This window comes from Ranitomeya imitator, chromosome 1 (genome assembly GCF_032444005.1).
Source record: "Ranitomeya imitator isolate aRanImi1 chromosome 1, aRanImi1.pri, whole genome shotgun sequence".
NCBI lineage: Eukaryota > Metazoa > Chordata > Amphibia > Anura > Dendrobatidae > Ranitomeya > Ranitomeya imitator.
This window is the reverse complement of record NC_091282.1, coordinates 894329265-894348238: the sequence shown is the minus strand read 5'-3', so window position 1 is coordinate 894348238 and position 18974 is coordinate 894329265. Positions and strand designations below refer to the sequence as shown.

At 44.1% G+C, this 18974-nt stretch overlaps 1 protein-coding gene across 1 annotated transcript in view; it reads right to left on the bottom strand.

Moving 5' to 3' along the window:
- CCDC158 (coiled-coil domain containing 158) overlaps nucleotides 1-15781 on the bottom strand; it is a 193180-nt gene extending 177399 nt beyond the window's left edge. The window contains exons 1-6 of the mRNA XM_069743236.1: nucleotides 15735-15781; nucleotides 13731-13773; nucleotides 13013-13161; nucleotides 12642-12901; nucleotides 7289-7386; nucleotides 1559-1868 (exon numbers count right to left, since the gene is read on the bottom strand). Of these exons, the coding sequence (XP_069599337.1) occupies nucleotides 1559-1868; nucleotides 7289-7386; nucleotides 12642-12901; nucleotides 13013-13161; nucleotides 13731-13759 (846 nt within the window). The 5' untranslated portion in view covers nucleotides 13760-13773; nucleotides 15735-15781. The remainder of the gene's footprint in view (nucleotides 1-1558; nucleotides 1869-7288; nucleotides 7387-12641; nucleotides 12902-13012; nucleotides 13162-13730; nucleotides 13774-15734) is intronic.
- Between the last annotated feature and the right edge of the window lie 3193 nt (nucleotides 15782-18974).

Sequence of the window (18974 nt, the reverse complement as noted above, 5' to 3'; positions counted from 1 at the left end):
AATCAGTGATCGGCTGCAGTGGCCAAATGTCCCTGTTGCAGGACATTATAAAGACAGGCGAAGGATTGGACAACTGTAGAATAGGAGCGTCGATGGGTACAATAAGGTGAGTATTGTTTCATCTTTTTTACTAACTTCCAGACTTAAAAAAAAAAAAAATAACCTCTTAAATACAGGTAAGGCTATGTTCAGACTTATTCAGTGCTCTATGCTAAGCACTACGTCTGGGTTTTCCATCAAAATCCCTGAAAAACGGCATTCTACAGAACCCATACCTATGTTTTGGCAGAATTCCTCTTTTATAGACATGCACAAAAATGTGGTTGGAATACAGTTTTTTGGGGAATTCCAATGAAAATTGAAATATACTGCTCAGCGTGGAGCACTGTATAAGGGTATGTGCACACGTTGCGGATTTCCTGCGGATCCACAGTGTTTTTTGCGGTGCAGAAACGCTGCAGATCCGCAAACGATTTACAGTACAATGTAAATCAATGTGAAGAAAAAGCGCTGTGCTGATGGTGTGGAAAATTCCGTGCGGAAACTCTGCGGATTAAAAGAAGTAGCATGTCACTTCTTTTTTGCGGATCTGCAGCGTTTTTGTACCCATTCCTTATAGAAATCCGCAGGGGTAAAAAAAGCAGTAAATCCGCAAAAAATCAGCAGCAAATCCGCACCAAAATACGCGCAAAATCCACACAAAAATGTGACAAAACCACACCTGCGTTTTCTGCAAAGAGATGCAGAATCCGCACCAGAAATGCCTAAGCCTAATCCGCAACGTATGCACATAGCCTAAGTGTGAACTGGCTAATTCAGTAATAGCTTTTTCCCATATAACATTTAGAGGGAATCTGTCACCCGGTTTTAACTATGTAATCTGAGAGCTGCATGGTGTAGGGGCAGAGAGCCTGATTCCAGTGATGTATCACTTGCTGGTCTGCACTGTGTCAATTTGATACAATCACAATTTTCTCTGCTGCAGATCTTGTAAATTTAACATCTTTTGCATCAAGGTCTCAGCCCATACTTTATATTGCTCTTGGATTGCATAGCAAAAAACTGCTGATACTGTAGATTCCCTTTTAAAGCACAGTTCAATTAAAGGAAAATCTATTAGCATTTTTTTTGCAATGCAATCTAAGAGCAGCACGATATAGGAAAAGAGACCCTGAATCCAACCATGTGTCACTTAGTTTGCTGAGTGCATTGGTTCTGACACAATCAAAGATCCTAGATTTAGTAATGGTGCAGAGATGAGAAAGCTGTGTCCGCCCACACCAGGCTCTGTAGTTACATTGTCTATAGACAGTGAGCTGTTTATCACAGGAGGTGTGGAGTCAGACAAGTGTCCGCCTTGCTGTAGTCTTGGCAATGATAATCACCGGGTGATAAAACCTTCAGTGTAAATAAATAACATCACACAGCCTGACATGTGATACATTGCTGAATTCAGTGTTTTACCCCCCACATTATGTTGTCCTCAGATTACATAGCAAAAACCTGCTGACAGATTCCCCTTAAAAATAAGAAAATGGAAACAAAAAAGATTACTTACAGGTTGTATTTTTGATTTGAGAAAAGACACCTCATCAGAAAGCTCCTGAAGTGTTTGGACCAGAACTATGCCAAGGTTACTGAGGTCAAAGCTGCCGTCCATCTTCTTGTGAGACTTCTCATTGAATATGAAGAATGCTTTCTGGGTATCCTGGAGTATTTGATCCTGTTTCTGTAATTTCTCTTTCAAGAGCTCAGTGTACGCCCGTGCCTGTGTCAGCATCTCCTCCTGGATCACACTAGTGCTCTCCAGTTCCTGCACTCTGAGATCTGGTTTATTTCCTTCTTCTTGGCTAATTGAACCTTTTTGTCTGGATTAAACATTTACAAATAAAACAGCAACATTCATACAATAAATATATGCAATATTTTCTTTCAAAGGCTAATAGTTGCTTTCTCAGATAAAGGCGAGCCATTCTGAAGCTAATGATCCCATGCTCTGACTGTTCTAATCATTAGCAATCAGTTATCACAGAAAGACGCAATGCATGGCCACAGGGCCGGAACGATGGGTAGGCAGAGTAGGCACTTGCCTAGGGCGCTGCCTCCTGCCTCCTTGCGACCGCCGAGCCTCTTACTCCGGCCACAGACATCCAGCACAGTGACAGCTGGGACGCAGGCACAGAGGTGTCAGTCACCACTCTCTCCTGCGCCCCGGCCGTCGCTCCCTCACTGTACTCAATTGATGTCAAAGCCACCTGGGACAGAGGCAGAGGAGCTGTAATCCGCTGCCTGCCCTGCCGGGAACTCCAGCAGGACACAGACCATTTCCGGCCAGGACCCTGTTGCAGACGACACATGCAGGGGGTGTCAGATGGTGCGATATGGTGACGCCATCACTCCATCCAGCATCCACTGCTGTACAGGAAGCAAGAGGAGTCAGCGGTCGCAGTGTATAGGGAGCCTAGATTAGGTCACTATGAGCTTATTTTATATTTTGCCAATGAATGGGGGACACATAAGGAACTGGCTATGGGGGACATATGAGGGGCTGGCTATGGGGGACTGGCTATGAGTGACATATGGGGGGCTGGCTATGGGGGAGTCAGTTTTTAATCACGTAATGTCATAGACCTAATGGAAAATGGAAGAATTAGATGAGTAGAAGGGCAAAGTCAGCAATTGTAAGTACATAGTATTATATGATGATTGCAATATATTAAGAGAATACAAATTTTAATGTAACGAGTGCTTCTTTAAAAGCAAACATATGTATCCATATCCCTTTATCTATAATGGGGTCTGTTTAGTACATTTTAGGGCATCTGCCAAATTATGGACACTTTAACTGAAACCAAATGGCCCCACTCCCTGTTGAGCCTCACGCCAAAAGTACATCATTTTTTTTACTTTTGCTGTTTTTTTGTTTTTTTTAAAGGGGGAGTACTTTAGGGGTCTTTTCGCCTTAGTCTCTAACCCATTCCTTTACATACTGTAGGTGCTGAGGGTTTATCGGGGTGGGATGGTGAAGGGGCGCCATCAGCTTCATATCTATAATATAACGCTGGGAGCGTCACTCTGTCCGAAGCCTCTATAGACTGCGCAAGCGCAAGCGCCGGCGCAGTCTGGGCCTCACAGAGCGACGCTCCCGGGAGATCGCGGTGTGCGTTCACACTGAACACACACCGCGATCTCCACCGCAGAAGCAGGGACCGCCAGGAGGGTGAGTATCGGCCTATATTCACCTGTCCCCGTTCCATCGCTGAGCGGCGCCATCTTCCCGGTCTTCGGTCTGTGGCCTTCAGTTCAGAGGGCGCGATGACGCGCTTAATGCGCGCCGGCGCCGCCCTCTGACTGAATAGTCACGGCCAGGAGACCGGGAAGATGGCGGCGCTCAGCGATGGAACGCCGGACAGGTGAGTATAGTAAGTGCTGGGGGGGCCTGAGCTGGCGGCGATACCGGCACCTGACCCCCACAGCGCGCCGGTGTCCCCGCCTGCTCAGGCCCCCCAGCACTCGGCGCCGAGCGGGTCAGAGGCAGTATGGGGACGCAGGATGGAGCAGCACATAAGGATGGGGACGCAGGATGGGAGCAGCACATAAGGATGGGGACGCAGGATGGAGCAGCACATAAGGATGGGGACGCAGGATGGAGCAGCACATAAGGATGGGGACGCAGGATGCAGCAGCACATAAGGATGGGGACGCAGGATGGAGCAGCACATAAGGATGGGGACGCAGGATGGAGCAGCACATAAGGATGGGGACGCAGGATGGAGCAGCACATAAGGATGGGGACGCAGGATGGAGCAGCACATAAGGATGGGGACGCAGGATGGAGCAGCACATAAGGATGGGGACGCAGGATGCAGCAGCACATAAGGATGGGGACGCAGGATGGAGCAGCACATAAGGATGGGGACACAGGATGGAGCAGCACATAAGGATGGGGACGCAGGATGGAGCAGCACATAACAGGATGGGGACGCAGGATGCAGCATGAACATAAGGATGGGGACGCAGGATGGGAGCAGCACATAAGGATGGGGACGCAGGATGGAGCAGCACATAACAGGATGGGGACGCAGGATGGAGCAGCACATAAGGATGGGGACGCAGGATGGGAGCAGCACATAAGGATGGGGACACAGGATGGAGCAGCACATAAGGATGGGGACGCAGGATGGAGCAGCACATAAGGATGGGGACGCAGGATGCAGCATGAACATAAGGATGGGGACGCAGGATGCAGCATGAACATAAGGATGGGGACGCAGGATGGAGCAGCACATAAGGATGGGGACGCAGGATGGAGCAGCACATAAGGATGGGGACGCAGGATGGAGCAGCACATAACAGGATGGGGACGCAGGATGGAGCAGCACATAAGGATGGGGACGCAGGATGGGAGCAGCACATAAGGATGGGGACGCAGGATGGAGCAGCACATAAGGATGGGGACGCAGGATGGAGCAGCACATAAGGATGGGGACGCAGGATGGGAGCAGCACATAAGGATGGGGACTCAGGATGGAGCAGCACATAAGGATGGGGACGCAGGATGGAGCAGCACATAAGGATGGGGACGCAGGATGCAGCATGAACATAAGGATGGGGACGCAGGATGCAGCATGAACATAAGGATGGGGACGCAGGATGCAGCATGAACATAAGGATGGGGACGCAGGATGCAGCAGCACATAAGGATGGGGACGCAGGATGCAGCATGAACATAAGGATGGGGACGCAGGATGGGAGCAGCACATAAGGATGGGGACGCAGGATGCAGCAGCACATAAGGATGGGGACGCAGGATGCAGCAGCACATATGGATGGGGACGCAGGATGCAGCATGAACATAAGGATGGGGACGCAGGATGCAGCAGCACATAAGGATGGGGACGCAGGATGCAGCAGTACATAAGGATGGGGACGCAGGATGGAGCAGCACATAAGGATGGGGACGCAGGATGCAGCAACACATAAGGATGGGGACGCAGGATGCAGCAGCACATAAGGATGGGGACGCAGGATGCAGCAGCACATAAGGATGGGGACGCAGGATGCAGCAGCACATAAGGATGGGGACGCAGGATGGAGCAGCACATAAGGATGGGGACGCAGGATGGGAGCACCACATAAGGATGGGGACGCAGGATGGAGCAGCACATAAGGATGGGGACGCAGGATGCAGCAGCACATAAGGATGGGGACGCAGGATGCAGCAGCACATAAGGATGGGGACGCAGGATGCAGCAGCACATAAGGATGGGGACGCAGGATGGAGCAGCGCATGACAGGATGGGGACGCATGATGGAGCAGCGCATGACAGGATGGGGACGCAGGATGGAGCAGCGCATGACAGGATGGGGACGCAGGATGGGAGCAGCGCATCACAGGATGGGAGCAGCGCATCACAGGATGGGGACGCAGGATGGGAGCAGCGCATGACAGGATGGGGACGCAGGATGGGAGCAGCGCATGACAGGAAAGGGAACGCAGGATGGAGCAGCACATGACAGGATGGGGACGCAGGATGGAGCAGCGCATGACAGGATGGGGACGCAGGATGGAGCAGCACATGACAGGATGGGGACACAGGATGGAGCAGCGCATGACAGGATGGGGACGCAGGATGGAGCAGCACATACCATGATGGAGACAATATACCAATATAAATGCTCGCCACCCGGGCGTAGAACGGGTTCAATAGCTAGTAGCTATATACTGGGTATAGAGGAAGTGTACATTGGAGCACTCAGTGGACATTATTAAATCTTAAGTGGGCACTTAAGAAGCACTATTGTTATAGGGGCACTCAGAGTATTGTGGCCATCAAAGGGGCAATGTGGATACTGTTTTCTAGGGCATTAATATTTTCTAGAGGGAAATTTAACAGTCTAGAGAGAACAGAGGAGGCATTATTACTATGTAAGGGGCACAGTGGTGGGCATTATTATGTGAGGCGCCAAGAAGAGCTGTTATTATGGCACACAGCAGGTGCAGCATAAGTGACACATACGGCCGCAGTGGCTCAGCATTGGGGTGACAGCAGGGTGAGGAATTTATGCAGGTTGGGAATAGATGGACACGGTGCAGTCAAATGTGTCTTTGTTGTAATCTTTGCAGACGAGTCCTGGCTGGAGAAGTTGTCATGTTGGTCTGGACCAAATGGAAAAGACACAAAAAATGAACCACTCTATCAGAAAGAACGTCATCTGTAAGTTACCACTGTGAGGCAGTGAGAGGGATCATACGCGAGGGTCAATATGTTTCCCCCAGGATGCGGACGGAGTCCTATTAGACCCGCTGGAGTGCCCTGTCGTCACAGCAGGACGTCTGTGAGTCACAAGGCAAAGTCAAAATAAGTGTGGACCTGGTCAAGCTATTTGGCCATGGCATTATTAAGGAAAACGTCGCCCTTGGCAACTGGACTCCCATGGACTATGTTGTTTCCCAGCTGCGATCTGCAGGATACCATGTGCGCACTGTGTGAGTGTGGACAATAAACACGTTTGCTGTGAACTTTTTTTTTCGGGAGTCACTGTCTGTCACACTGAACCAACTCCGCTGCACTACACCATCTATAACTGTACTGTAATCACTTGTATGTTCTGCAGGACTGGTATCTACTAGTGATGAGCGAATAGCATTGTTGCTCCGATCTCCCCGAGCTCGCTCGTGTAGTCACCGAGTATTTGTTATTGCTCGGAGATTTAGTTTTCGTCGCTTCAGCTGCATGATTTACGGCTGCAGGACTGCCTGAATACCCGTGGGAATTAACTAACAAACAGGCATTCCTCACATGTATTCAGCCTGTCCAGCAGCCGTAAATCATGCAGCTGAGGTGATGAAAACTAAATCTCCGAGCAATAACAAATACTCGGAGATCACCCGAGCGTGCTCGAGAAAACCCGAGCAACGAGTACACTCGCTTATCACTAATATCTACCAGTACGTGTCACCATATGGCGGTAATCCGTGTGCCACCATAGTTGTAATCAAGGTCACCGGTTAGGGGTCCACTCAGATGTTTCGCCACCCCCTAAGCGGAACTCCTAGCTACGCCTCTGCCTCCCATTCAAGGAATATAACCTACAGAGTGCACGCCCAACACAGCATGTGATTTAAAAAATCAAAAAATTCCGTGGATTAAGTTGCCATGTCGTCTCCTTCACTCAGCAGCTCCTATATACAAGATATCCTTTCATAGACATGTATATAATATGTACACACACTGGAGTATACATTGTAACATAAATATTTATTTTCCCCACTTCAAAAACTCACCTCATGTCCAGGTCTGATGTTTTTTCTCTTATCAGCTCTTGAAGCTTCAAATGTATTCCACTGGTTGGCTGGTGTACATGAGGATGTTTCAGTTTGATCTAAGAGGAAGGCAGAATTTGTTATGTATAATGATCTCAGTCTGGCTCCATAAACTTCTTACATAACTGTGATTCTTTACACTATTAATGTGCCACTCCTCCTGGACTAATCATTCATTCTCAATAAATCAGTAAAATCAGTTTTCAGTGAATACACACATTCCCATTTCTGAGAAAAGATGACAGTTGGTGCCCATGAACTTCTATGGAGAACTGTACCAGTCGTTTTATAGGAGGACTTGAAGCAGAATGTCTGTGTCTGCCTCTAGCTCCTCCGCCTGCCTCTCCTCAGAATTTTATCTCCTTTTTTAGCAATGAGAAAATCCTATCTTCGCTGAATACAAATTTTACAGATTTCATCCATAAACTAATAGTGAAAAGATCAGTCCAGGAAAAGAAAAAAGCAGATTTCTTTGCTAAGATATATTACAAAGCTGTTTATTTTCACATGTACTATTAAATAAAACACTGCATGACTATCATGAAGGAGCAATCCTCCTAGGAATGATAATCATGCAGTCTAAACAAGCTGTTGTAAAAAGAAACCTCAGCATCGAAAAGGAAGAGAGAGAGAAATATTGATGCAAAAAGTATTATATTGTGATCCTAAAAAGTCCAACATTTCGACTAACAACAAAGTGCATATAACTACATTGTGGATGTACGTTAGATCATATAATATGATATGCATATAGAAAAGCCGCGGACACACCATCACGTGTTTCTCGACGCAAGCAATAAATAGCCAGGTCTTTCATCGGGAAGGAACAACCACAGGAAGGGCAGCATCCAAAAAGGAAAACCACCTATGCCAAAACATGGTATCCATCCACAGACAGCTGTTTCGGGGTATTTGCCCCTCATCAGTGTGGAGTAGGAAACTGGCTATTATCATATAATATGATAAACATGAAACAAGAATAATATAAGAGATAAGCACAAAACAATATACAAAAAAATTAACACGTTATAAATAACAAATGTTCAGAAGAAGGAAAAGATGGGATTGGTTGAGAAAGGTGGAACTCCTGGAGGGGAGAAAGGGGAAAGAGGTAAAACATCAGGTTTGCATAATGTCAAGGAACATAATGAAGTCGGGCATAGTAACTAAAAAAAAACTGCTTATGAAGAAACATTCAAAATTCAGATTAACAATGAGTCAGCAAAATTATCAGAAAAGATATCAAGTGGTCAAATCAAGATGCTACTCATCTGATGAACAAGCACAATGCTCATTCACTGGGTGAAATACAGGAGCGTAACGATCGTGGTGGCAGGTCGTGGTCCATACAGGTGAAGGGGCCTGCCTATGCCAGCACAAACTTCAGCATCCAGTTGAAGATTGCGCTGGCATCGGCGGGCCCGTCACCTGCATGCCTTCTCGGGCACACATTCAGCTGAAGTGTATTGCGGTGTAGAGACTCACAGGATCTGTGACCTGCAATAGACACTGCCGGCCAATCAGTGGCCAGCAGCTAACATCAGCATGCACGTGACGAGGGGCACATGATAGTGACATCATGCACTTCTGTCACTTGCACCTGAAAATCAGCTGCCATCTTCTGAAGAGGACACCACGCAGTGGGGGGAGCGGAGGGAAGGTGGTAGAATCATTTATTTTTTTCTATGCATTAAAGAACAGCAGCGGAATGGGGGACATATATACCAGGATGGGGAAAATGTATACCAGAATGGGGCCCAGGATAAGGAACATATAGTCTAGGATAAGGGACTTATATAACATGATGGGGCCCAGAATAAGGGAGATACGAGTATATACCAGGATGGGGGATATACTGTTGGAACCAGAAGTTTACATACACTATATAAAAAGACACATATGCATGCTTTTCTCATTATCTGACATGAAAGCAGAATAAACCTTTCCCGTTTTACGTCAATTAGGATTAACATAATTATTAATATTTGCCAAATGCCAGTATAATAAGAGAGAGAGAATGTTTTAAGGCATTTTTATTACTTACTGCAAAGTCAAAAGTTTACATACATTTTATTAATATTTGGTACCATTGCCCTTAAACTGAATGACTTGGGTCAAATGTTTCGGATATCCTTCCACAAGTTTCTGACAATAGTTGGTCAGAATTTGGCCCACTCCTTCTGACAAAACTGGAGTAACTGATCCAGATTTGTAGGTCGCCTTGCTCGCACCTGACTTTTCAGCTTTGTCCATAAATTTTCAAAAGGATTGAGATCAGGGCTTTGTGATGGCCACTTCAAAGCATTGACTTTGTTATCCTTAAGCCACTTTCTTTTTTCTCTCTTTTTCCTCCAAACGTAACGATTGTCAGTATGCCCAAAAAGTTAAGTTTTAGTTTAATCAAACCGCAGGACATGTCTCCAAAAATGAAGGTCTATTTTCCTGTGTGCATTTGCGAACATTAATCTGGCTTTTTTATGTTTCTTTTGGAGTAATGGCTTCTTCCTGGCAGAGTGGCCTTTTAGCCTATGTTGACATAGTTTTTGCTTCACTGTTGATAAGTTTGTCCTTGGGTTCATATGCACATATTAGACCAAAGCACCTTCAACTGTGGAACACAGAACCTGTCTCCTTCCTGAGCAGTATGATGGCTGAACATTCCCATCTTGTTTGTACTTGCGTATAATTGTACAGATGAACAAGGCTCTTTCAAGCATCTTGAAATTGTAACCAGACTGAGCCAGACTTATGCAAGTCCACAATTCTCTTCCTTATATCTTTTGCTTATTTCTTTAGACTTTCCCATGATGCTACACAAAGAAGCAGTGTGTTTCAGGTGTGCATTAAAATATATCCACAGGACATCCTCATATGGGCAGTCCAGAATTGTTAAAAGGTATAGTAATCTTAGTGTATGTAAACTTTTGACTTTGGAGCAAGTAATAAAAATGCCTTAAAACATTCTCTCTCATTATTCTGGCATTTGGCATTATAATTATGGTAATCCTAATTGACCTAAAATGGGAAATGTTTATTATGATTTCAAGTCAGATATTGAGAAAAACATGCATATGTGTCTTTTTATATAGTGTATGTAAACTTCTAGTTTCAACTGTATATATATACAAGGATAGGGCCAAGATGAGGGGCATAACTATCAGGAAGGGGAACATGTGCACTAGAATGGGTCCAGGATGGGGGATATCACTACATAAAGGGGAGGGGTGCAACTCATATGTCCTTATATGATTTAGAATGCTACAAGGGCCCATACATCTAACCAACATGCGGGGGGGCCGAGGTCCAAATTTTCCCCTTGAGCCCATCGGACTCTAGTTACGCCACTGGTGAAATGATCTGTTGGGCTGCAAAAAATCTCATCATTCTCAGCAGCACATCTTCCTGTGTTAAACCGAACCTGCTCTTCTGAGAACAATGGCATAGTCTGTTTGATGACATATTACTAAACGACTGCAATCGTTAAATATTTAATTGTGGTTGATTAACCCCTTAATAACTGCCGATATGCATTTTAATGGCGGCAGCTAAGGGGCCTTATTCCTCAGCACTGCCTTTTAAAGGCGCTGAGAAATAAGTGTATAGCGCCTTCAGCGTTGGAAAATCTACAGGGTCTCGGTTACCGGGGGTAGCTGAGACCCTGGAGAACATGATTTGGGTCGATTTTTACCATCCCCTGTCTCGTGATCACCGTTATTCACCGAATAACGTCAATCGCCAAAAAAAAGTCTGATTTTCAATTAATTTCTCTCTCTCCTGATATGATCTACCATACCAGAGGAGAGAGAAATGGGTGCCCCTGAGAACCCCCTGGTACCTCCGCCATCCCCGGATCCTCCTGCTCCATCCCCTGGCCCTCCATGTCATTTTCCTAGAAGCAAATGCAGGCACATGCACAGTGTGCCCGACAAGATCTGATGACTGGTACCTGGCAACAATAGGAGATTTTTCACATTGGTTCATTTTAATCACTGTGATAGACCCTATCACAGTGATCAAAATAAAAAATAGTAAATCAAAGCCCCCTTTGTCACCCCCTTAGTTAGATAAAAATAATAAAATAAAAATAGTATTTGTCCAATCTCTCCATTTAGGGTTAGGGTTGGGGTTAGGGTTGGGGTTCGAACTAGGGTTAGGGTTGGGGCTAGTGTTAAGGTTGTGTTGGGGTTAGTGTTGTGTTAGGGTTGTGTTATGGTAAGAGTTGTGTTAGGGTTATGGTTGGGGTTACGGTTGTATTGTGGGTATGGTTGTGATATTGGGGTTAGGGTGGTGTTGAAGATAGGGTGGTGTTGGGGTTAGGGTGGTGTTGGGGTCAGAGTGGTGTTTGGGCTATGGTTGTGGTTAGGGTTGGGATTAGGGTTAGGAGTGTGTTGGGGTAGGATTTGGGTTAGGGTTGGGGTTAGTGCTGTGTTAGGGTTGGAGTTAGAATTGGGGGATTTCCACTGTTTAGGCACACCATGGGGTCTCTAAACACGACATGGTGCCCGCCAACAATTACAGCCAATTTTGTGTTCAAAAAGTTAAATGGTCTCCCTCCCTACTGAGCCCCCAAACAGTGGCTTTCCTCCACGTACTGGGTATCGGAGTACCCAGGAAATATTGCTTATCAGGTGTATTTTCTCCTGATACCCTTGTGAAAATAAAAAAAGTTTGGGTACAAAGTACATTTTTTGTGAAAAAGTTAAATGTTATTTTTTTCCTTACACATTGCTTTAGTTCTTGTGAAGCACCTGAAGGGTTTATAAACTTCTCGAGTGTGGTTTTGAGCACCTTGAGGGGTGCAGCTTTTAGAATGGTGTTACATTTGAGTATTTTCTCTCATATTGACCCCTCAAAGTCATTTCAAATATGAGGTGGTCGCTAAAAATGATTTTGTTAATTTTGTTGGAAAAATGAGAAATCGCTGGTCAGCTTTTAACCTTTATAACGTCCTAACAAAAAAAATTATGCTTCCAAAATTGTGCTGATATAAAGTTGACATGTGGGAAATTTTACATATTAACTACTTTGTGTGACACGACTCTCTGATGTAAGGGCACAAAAATTTAAAAGTTTTTCAGTTTTTTTCATAAACACAATTCATGCCGAAGAAATTTTACCACTAACGTGAAGTACAATATTTCGCAAAAAAAAAAAAAAACTATATCAGAATCAATGGAATCCGTTGGAGCGTTCCAGAGTTATAACCTCATAAAGTGACAGTGGTCAGAATTATAAAAATTGACTTGGTCATTAAGGTCAAAATTGGTTCTGTCACTAAGGGGTTAATGCCGCAAATAGGTTAATGTAAACCCACCTTTTCTTGCTCAAGTCCTCTGTGTGAATCCCTTATCAATGAGGAAAATTCTTTCAGGGTTGTCTTGTCATTGTGTATACCAGCATGACAGCTAGTTCCAGCCAAAGTATTCTGCCTTAGACTACATTTTCTTAAAACGTTAGGCTCATCTGGGTCCACAGTTTTCCCAGCGGATGGAGAACTTTGTAATATTAAAGAATGGAGTGGGACCAATGGTAAGAAACTTGAGTGGTTTCCTGCTGAACTGGAAGTGGCTGATTCTAAGTGGAGAAATAAAGAAAATGTACAATAAAGATAGTGCTATAGCACAGTCGAGTTGTTCGAGTGCCTGCTGATAAAGAGACTACCTATCATACAGGCACATTACATACCTTTATTGACAATATGACTATTTGTAGCAGGGGACATGCAGTATTGCTCCCGGCAAGATACTGACAGCTGATTTATAGTGTTCTGTGTAGCTTTTTCCACTTCTTTTTGCAATTTCTGGATCTCTTTTGTTTGCTCTTCCAACTCGGCCCTAGGAAATGAAAGAAAATTGCGACAAAATAATCCTTAATCTGCCAGCTGTGACAAAATAACAAAGGGCATCGAGGAGAAACGCTATTGCTATGATTTTATCCTAATTTATGCAGATTTTTATCATTACATATTAAAGATAAGATGTAATCTCACATAAAATTAAAGGAGTGGTCTGAAACGTTTAATCCTAAATGCCTATCTATTTAATTAAGTGATGAACTGGCAAGAGAGTGCACTGCCAGTGTGCATTGTAAGGAGAAAGCAGAGACCAGGCCTACCCCCGCAAGTGGCATCATCGCATCCTCTGCCCTCTGATGACAACTCGTTTGAGTATCCCAGCATGCATTGGAGTCTCTCAAGCAAAGCAACTAGAGAGGCAACGTTAGGAACTTTTTAATTAAATTATATTAGAAAAGAGATTAGATAATTACATTAAATAGACAGACATTTAGGATTCAAATAAATGTTAGTTTCGGATCACCCCTTTAAGGCATTCATATCACAGGTTTCTATAGAAATAGCCTTTTTTCTGTAAGTCTTTATTGCTGCTTAGTTTTATTACTATACCTTAACGTTAGGAGATTTTTGCAGGCCATTGTCCGTGTGAAATCTGAAACAAAATAGAATAAATATACAGAATAAAAACTGATTAAATATTGCCAGAGAGATCTGAAACATTGGTGTGCATATGTCACCACTCTTCATTTGGCGTGCACTTTAGACAACAACTTCTTGTTAGAATGCACCCCCAGTGATAATCTAATCACATTGTGTCCTGTTGCTGAGATCCCTAGGGATAGAAGATTTGACTATAAGTGTCCATAATACCATCAGGAGAAAAATTCTGAACTACAAACTTTCAGACTAATGTTCCAATAGTGCCTGGTAGCTGATACCTCAGACTTGCTACATAGGATGACTCAAAAAAGAGGTGTAAACTAGGAAACATGGTTAAAGTAAGTATTCCGAATAGGTGAAATATTGGTTCAACAAAATGGCCACACTTCTAAGGAGCCCATGAGCATATTTACTTTAAAAGGGCTACTCCTGACCCAATGTTGTGCAGGTAACGCAGCACAGCCCCATTCACACAAATGAAAGCCCCTGGAGTTCTAGGACTATACTAGAAACATTGTATAACTTTCCAATGAGTTAGATTATAACTCCACTGCATGGAAATGTTACACCCAAAGGATACAAAGCTGATCTTTATTACAATGTATCATTGTAGGTATCATTGTAACACCAACAATGCATGGCCAGACAATTTTGTAAGAAGAACCTTGTCGAGATGGTCCTTCAGCCTGAATGAGCACCATTCTTGCAATCGCTGACAGTAACAAATGTCTTGAAAATGATGAGGAACAGACAAGCTGATATAGAGTAAAACTGGACAAAACAAGAGTTCTGTCATCGTTAGGTTTTATGGAACTCTGCACTGAAAGTTTCTATCTACATCCCCAAAAACTGTTTTTCAGAAAGAATCTCTAATAGAGAAGAGATAGGGGATCAATTAGCAGAACTCCTGTCCATCAGCCAACTCAATAGTCAATAGAAGTTTGTGAATCTCTTACCTTTTGGGATCACCAACACGGCTTTTGATTTTGGCTGGTGGACCAAAGTCTTGCAAATGGATCCCCCCATCTCTATTGCAGGGCCATTGAGTATAATATGGAGACAGAGCCAATGTGGGCACCATTTGTCCTCTGTACCAGAAGTGTCTGCCTTTTTAGGTTGACGCAAAAGCATAGTCTATCATGCAATTGGTGTCCTAAAAAGACGGACACAGCATAATTCAAAGAGAATCCAATATACTGGTGGCTCCATTGGGGGTTCCATTCTTCAAGCATGCAGATGGAAATCTCAATGCAAGTGCTCAATGTAGAGCACTGTAGAAATGTGAATAAGGCCTTAACAGCAGTGCTGGACTGACATGACAGACACAAACGTTGTCCACCTCACTCAAGTCACTATGATGACATTTACCAGGTTTGTCTCATGGTGGCCTTCATTTTAGTGCACAAAATATCAGCACGCTGCTCTACCTTCTCTGGCTTCTCTGACATACTCTGCAATGAAGGCCCCAAATGAAGCATCCGGCACAGATGAGAAGACCTCCGATAAAACTGGGGAAGCCATGCATCAATGTCGCAAAAGTGCAGAACTTCTTCAATGCCTTTGTCGCTACCATTAGAGATCTGTAAATCAGAGTTTCTCAGCTCATAATGAACTGACAATAATCATACAAAGAAAACATGACCAGTTTGGGGAGGGGATGGCTTGAGCAGCAGTGACCTCTGTGACTCCTCAAATGATGCACAACTACAACTCCCATCAGCTGTCAGGGCATTCTGCAAAGGGTAGTTTTCCAACAGGTGGAAGCCATGGGTTCAGGTCACAGCTCTGCAGTGTGCTCCTGTGTAACACAAAAGGGCATTGCTACAATAGAAAAAGTCCACTTTCCTACCATCACAATATGAACAGATGCAGGAGTGAGAGAGAGGACACGTCTATATCAGCCTCCTTACACTGAGCACTATCATCAGTCCTATATAATAAGGAGAACATCACCTGTGCTGCGGCCAAGACCCTGCTCCCATCCAGGAGTCTGTACTGAGGACAGTGACACCCGATCTCCCCAGCCCCCACTCTATTGTGTTCAGTTGGTTTTGTCCAGGACGCTCCCTCGTGTCCATGGTGACAACCCACGCCTGCGGCTAGAGCCCGCCTGTCTCCATGGAAAAGGTGTTTAGAGCAGGCTGCTGTACTGTCTACATTAATGATTATAGGAAGACATATTCCAATACCCATGCACATCAATAATGTACCAGTTATACTGCAGGACTCATTGTCCATTATCACTCGGTGCTCTCTGATGGGGACCTATGCAACTTCTAGGTAATGAATAGAGTGCAAGATTAAAAGTGAAAAATGACAAGTAGAAGACAGGAAAGAAATACATCTTGGTACCGTGTTAGCCAGTAGATAGAAAAATATTTAGAATTGAGAGTCCTCAGTGGTTGATACCTTTTAATGGCTAACTGAAAACATGGTAACAAATTGCAAGCTTTCAAAACTACACAGGTCTCTTCATCAGGCAAGGACTAAAAGAAATTCTGGAGAATCACATATTTATGCACAACATCGTATAGAAAAAAAAAAACCATCATGGATAAGCCAGGTGACATGAAGCAGAATTACCATGGGTGATAAATAGTTACGTCCATAAATATTGGGCCAATTCTTAGATAAGGATTGTTTTATTGTCCTGTGATTAGGGTCTCTGTTGTGGTGACCCTTCATGGTCTGAGGGGCAAGTTCCTTAGTTTGATGTAAAAAGACATAAATCCATATGACACATTCATTCCTGCAGTGAGACTGTCAAAGGTCGTCATCAGTTTATATTCCCAGACTCTTCTGTCTCTCTGAGATTTGAATTTCCCCTTTAACACAAGTAATTTCATGTCCATAATGTTATGATTTGGGAGACAGAAATGTATTGCCACAGGTATATCCATTCTTTTTTCTCTTATTGTATGGCGATGAGAGTTCATCCTTGTTCTCAATTTCTGCCCTGTCTCCCCCACATACAGACCCCCAGTTGGACATTTAGTACAAATAATTAGGTGCACCACATTAGAAGTGACGCAGCTGAAAGTGCCTGGTATCTTGTAGTCCTGATGTAAATTGGGGATCTTTATCTTGTCCGTGGTCATTATAAATGGACAGGTTTTACATTTTTTCTGGTTGCAAGGAAAGGTTCCTGCAGCTGTTGGAGAGGACAGGGAGCTCTTGACAATGATGCTTCTTAGATTTGGGGGCTGCCTAAAACACAGTAGTGGGGGGTCTGGAAAAATGGATTGTAAGCGGGCATCTTTTTGCAGTAAAGGTTGCAATTTCCGTGTAGCTCCCCTTAGCACCTCCAGATTTGGATTGTAGGTAACCACTAGAGGTACCCGGTTGTTTTCTTCTTTAGCTTTGTAAAGTAGCAGGTGATTCCTTGATATTCTGGTGGCTCTTGTGATCTGATTTTCAATTGTTCTTGGATGGTAGCCCTGATTCAAAAAGGTCTTTCTGAGGCGACCAAGGTGTTCATCCCTATCCATTGGATTGGAACATATGCGATTGTATCTGATGGCTTGGCTGTAGACAATAGAGTTTTTTATGTGTTTTGGATGGAAACTGTCCCATTTAAGGTATGTTGGACGGTCGATTGGCTTCTGATACAGGGATTTCTCTATTTTATTGTTCTGCAGCTTAATGATGGTGTCCAAAAAGTTAATTTCAGTGCAGGAGTAGTTGAGTGTCAAGTTGATGGTAGGATGAAATTGATTAAACTGTTCATGGAACGTCTTTAGCTGCGGCTCAGACTCTGTCCAGATGATTAAAATGTCATCAATATAGCGGTAATACGCCAGAGGCCTGATGGGACATGAGGACAAAAAGTCGCTTTCAAGCTTGGCCATGAAAAGATTTGCATACTGTGGGGCCATTTTACTTCCCATTGCTATGCCAGTCTCCTGTAGATAGATCATCTTGTGAAACTCAAAGTAATTGTGGGTGAGGATGAATTTTATAAGTTTCACCACAGAATTTGCGTCAGTCTCTGCGTTTTCCAGGAAGAATTTGCAGGCATTTAATCCATCCTGGTGTGGGATATTGGAGTACAAAGATTCCACATCCATGGTGGCCATGATGGTTCCTTCTGGTAGAAGACCTATTGCTGAAAGTTTATTCAATAGGTCAGTTGTGTCCTGAATGAAGCTGGGTGTATCCTTTACCAGGGGTTTAAGAATACCCTCTACCCATCCAGATACCTGCTCAGTAAGGGTGCCCACACATGAAATAATTGGTCTTCCTGGGTTTCCAGGTTTGTGGATTTTGAGAAGCATGTAGCATGTCCCTGTTCTTGGACTTTCTGGTATCAGGTCATTGGTTCTTATGGATTCTTCAGGCAGACAAGATACCAACTTGTTTAGTTCCTTGTAATAATCCTATGTTGGATCCGACTCCAATTTTCTGTAGTAGCGCATGTCCATAAGTTGTCTGTTTGCTTTCTTCATATAGTCTGATGTGTTCATCATGACTATTGCACCTCCCTTGTCAGCAGGTTTGATGATGATTTCTTTGTTGGTTTTCAGAGACTGTATGACCTTTTTCTCCTGGGCGCTGATGTTGGATGCTTGTCTCCTGTTAGTATCTATGATGGTGGATTTTATCAAATGTCTGAAGGAGTCTATATAGTTATCCAAATGAGGGTTGCGTCCAGGTGGAGGTGTCCAGTCTGACCTCTTCTTTGTTGTTAGGATCCCTTTTCCTTCAGTCCAGGTGGGTCCTGAATCTTCTGTATCACTGAAATATTCCCTGTAATTAAAACCTTTGCTGCAAAAAGATGCCCGCTTACAATCCATTTTTCCAGACCCCCCACTACTGTGTTTTAGGCAGCCCCCAAATCTAAGAAGCATCATTGTCAAGAGCTCCCTGTCCTCTCCAACAGCTGCAGGAACCTTTCCTTGCAACGAGAAAAAATGTAAAACCTGTCCATTTATAATGACCACGGACAAGATAAAGATCCCCAATTCACATCAGGACTACAAGATACCAGGTACTTTCAGCTGCATCACTTCTAATGTGGTGTACTTAATTATTTGTAGTAAATGTCCAACTGGGGGTCTGTATGTGGGGGAGACAGGGCAGAAACTGAGAACAAGGATGAACTCTCATCGCCATACAATAAGAGAAAAAAGAATGGATATACCTGTGGCAATACATTTCTGTCTCCCAAATCATAACATTATGGACATGAAATTA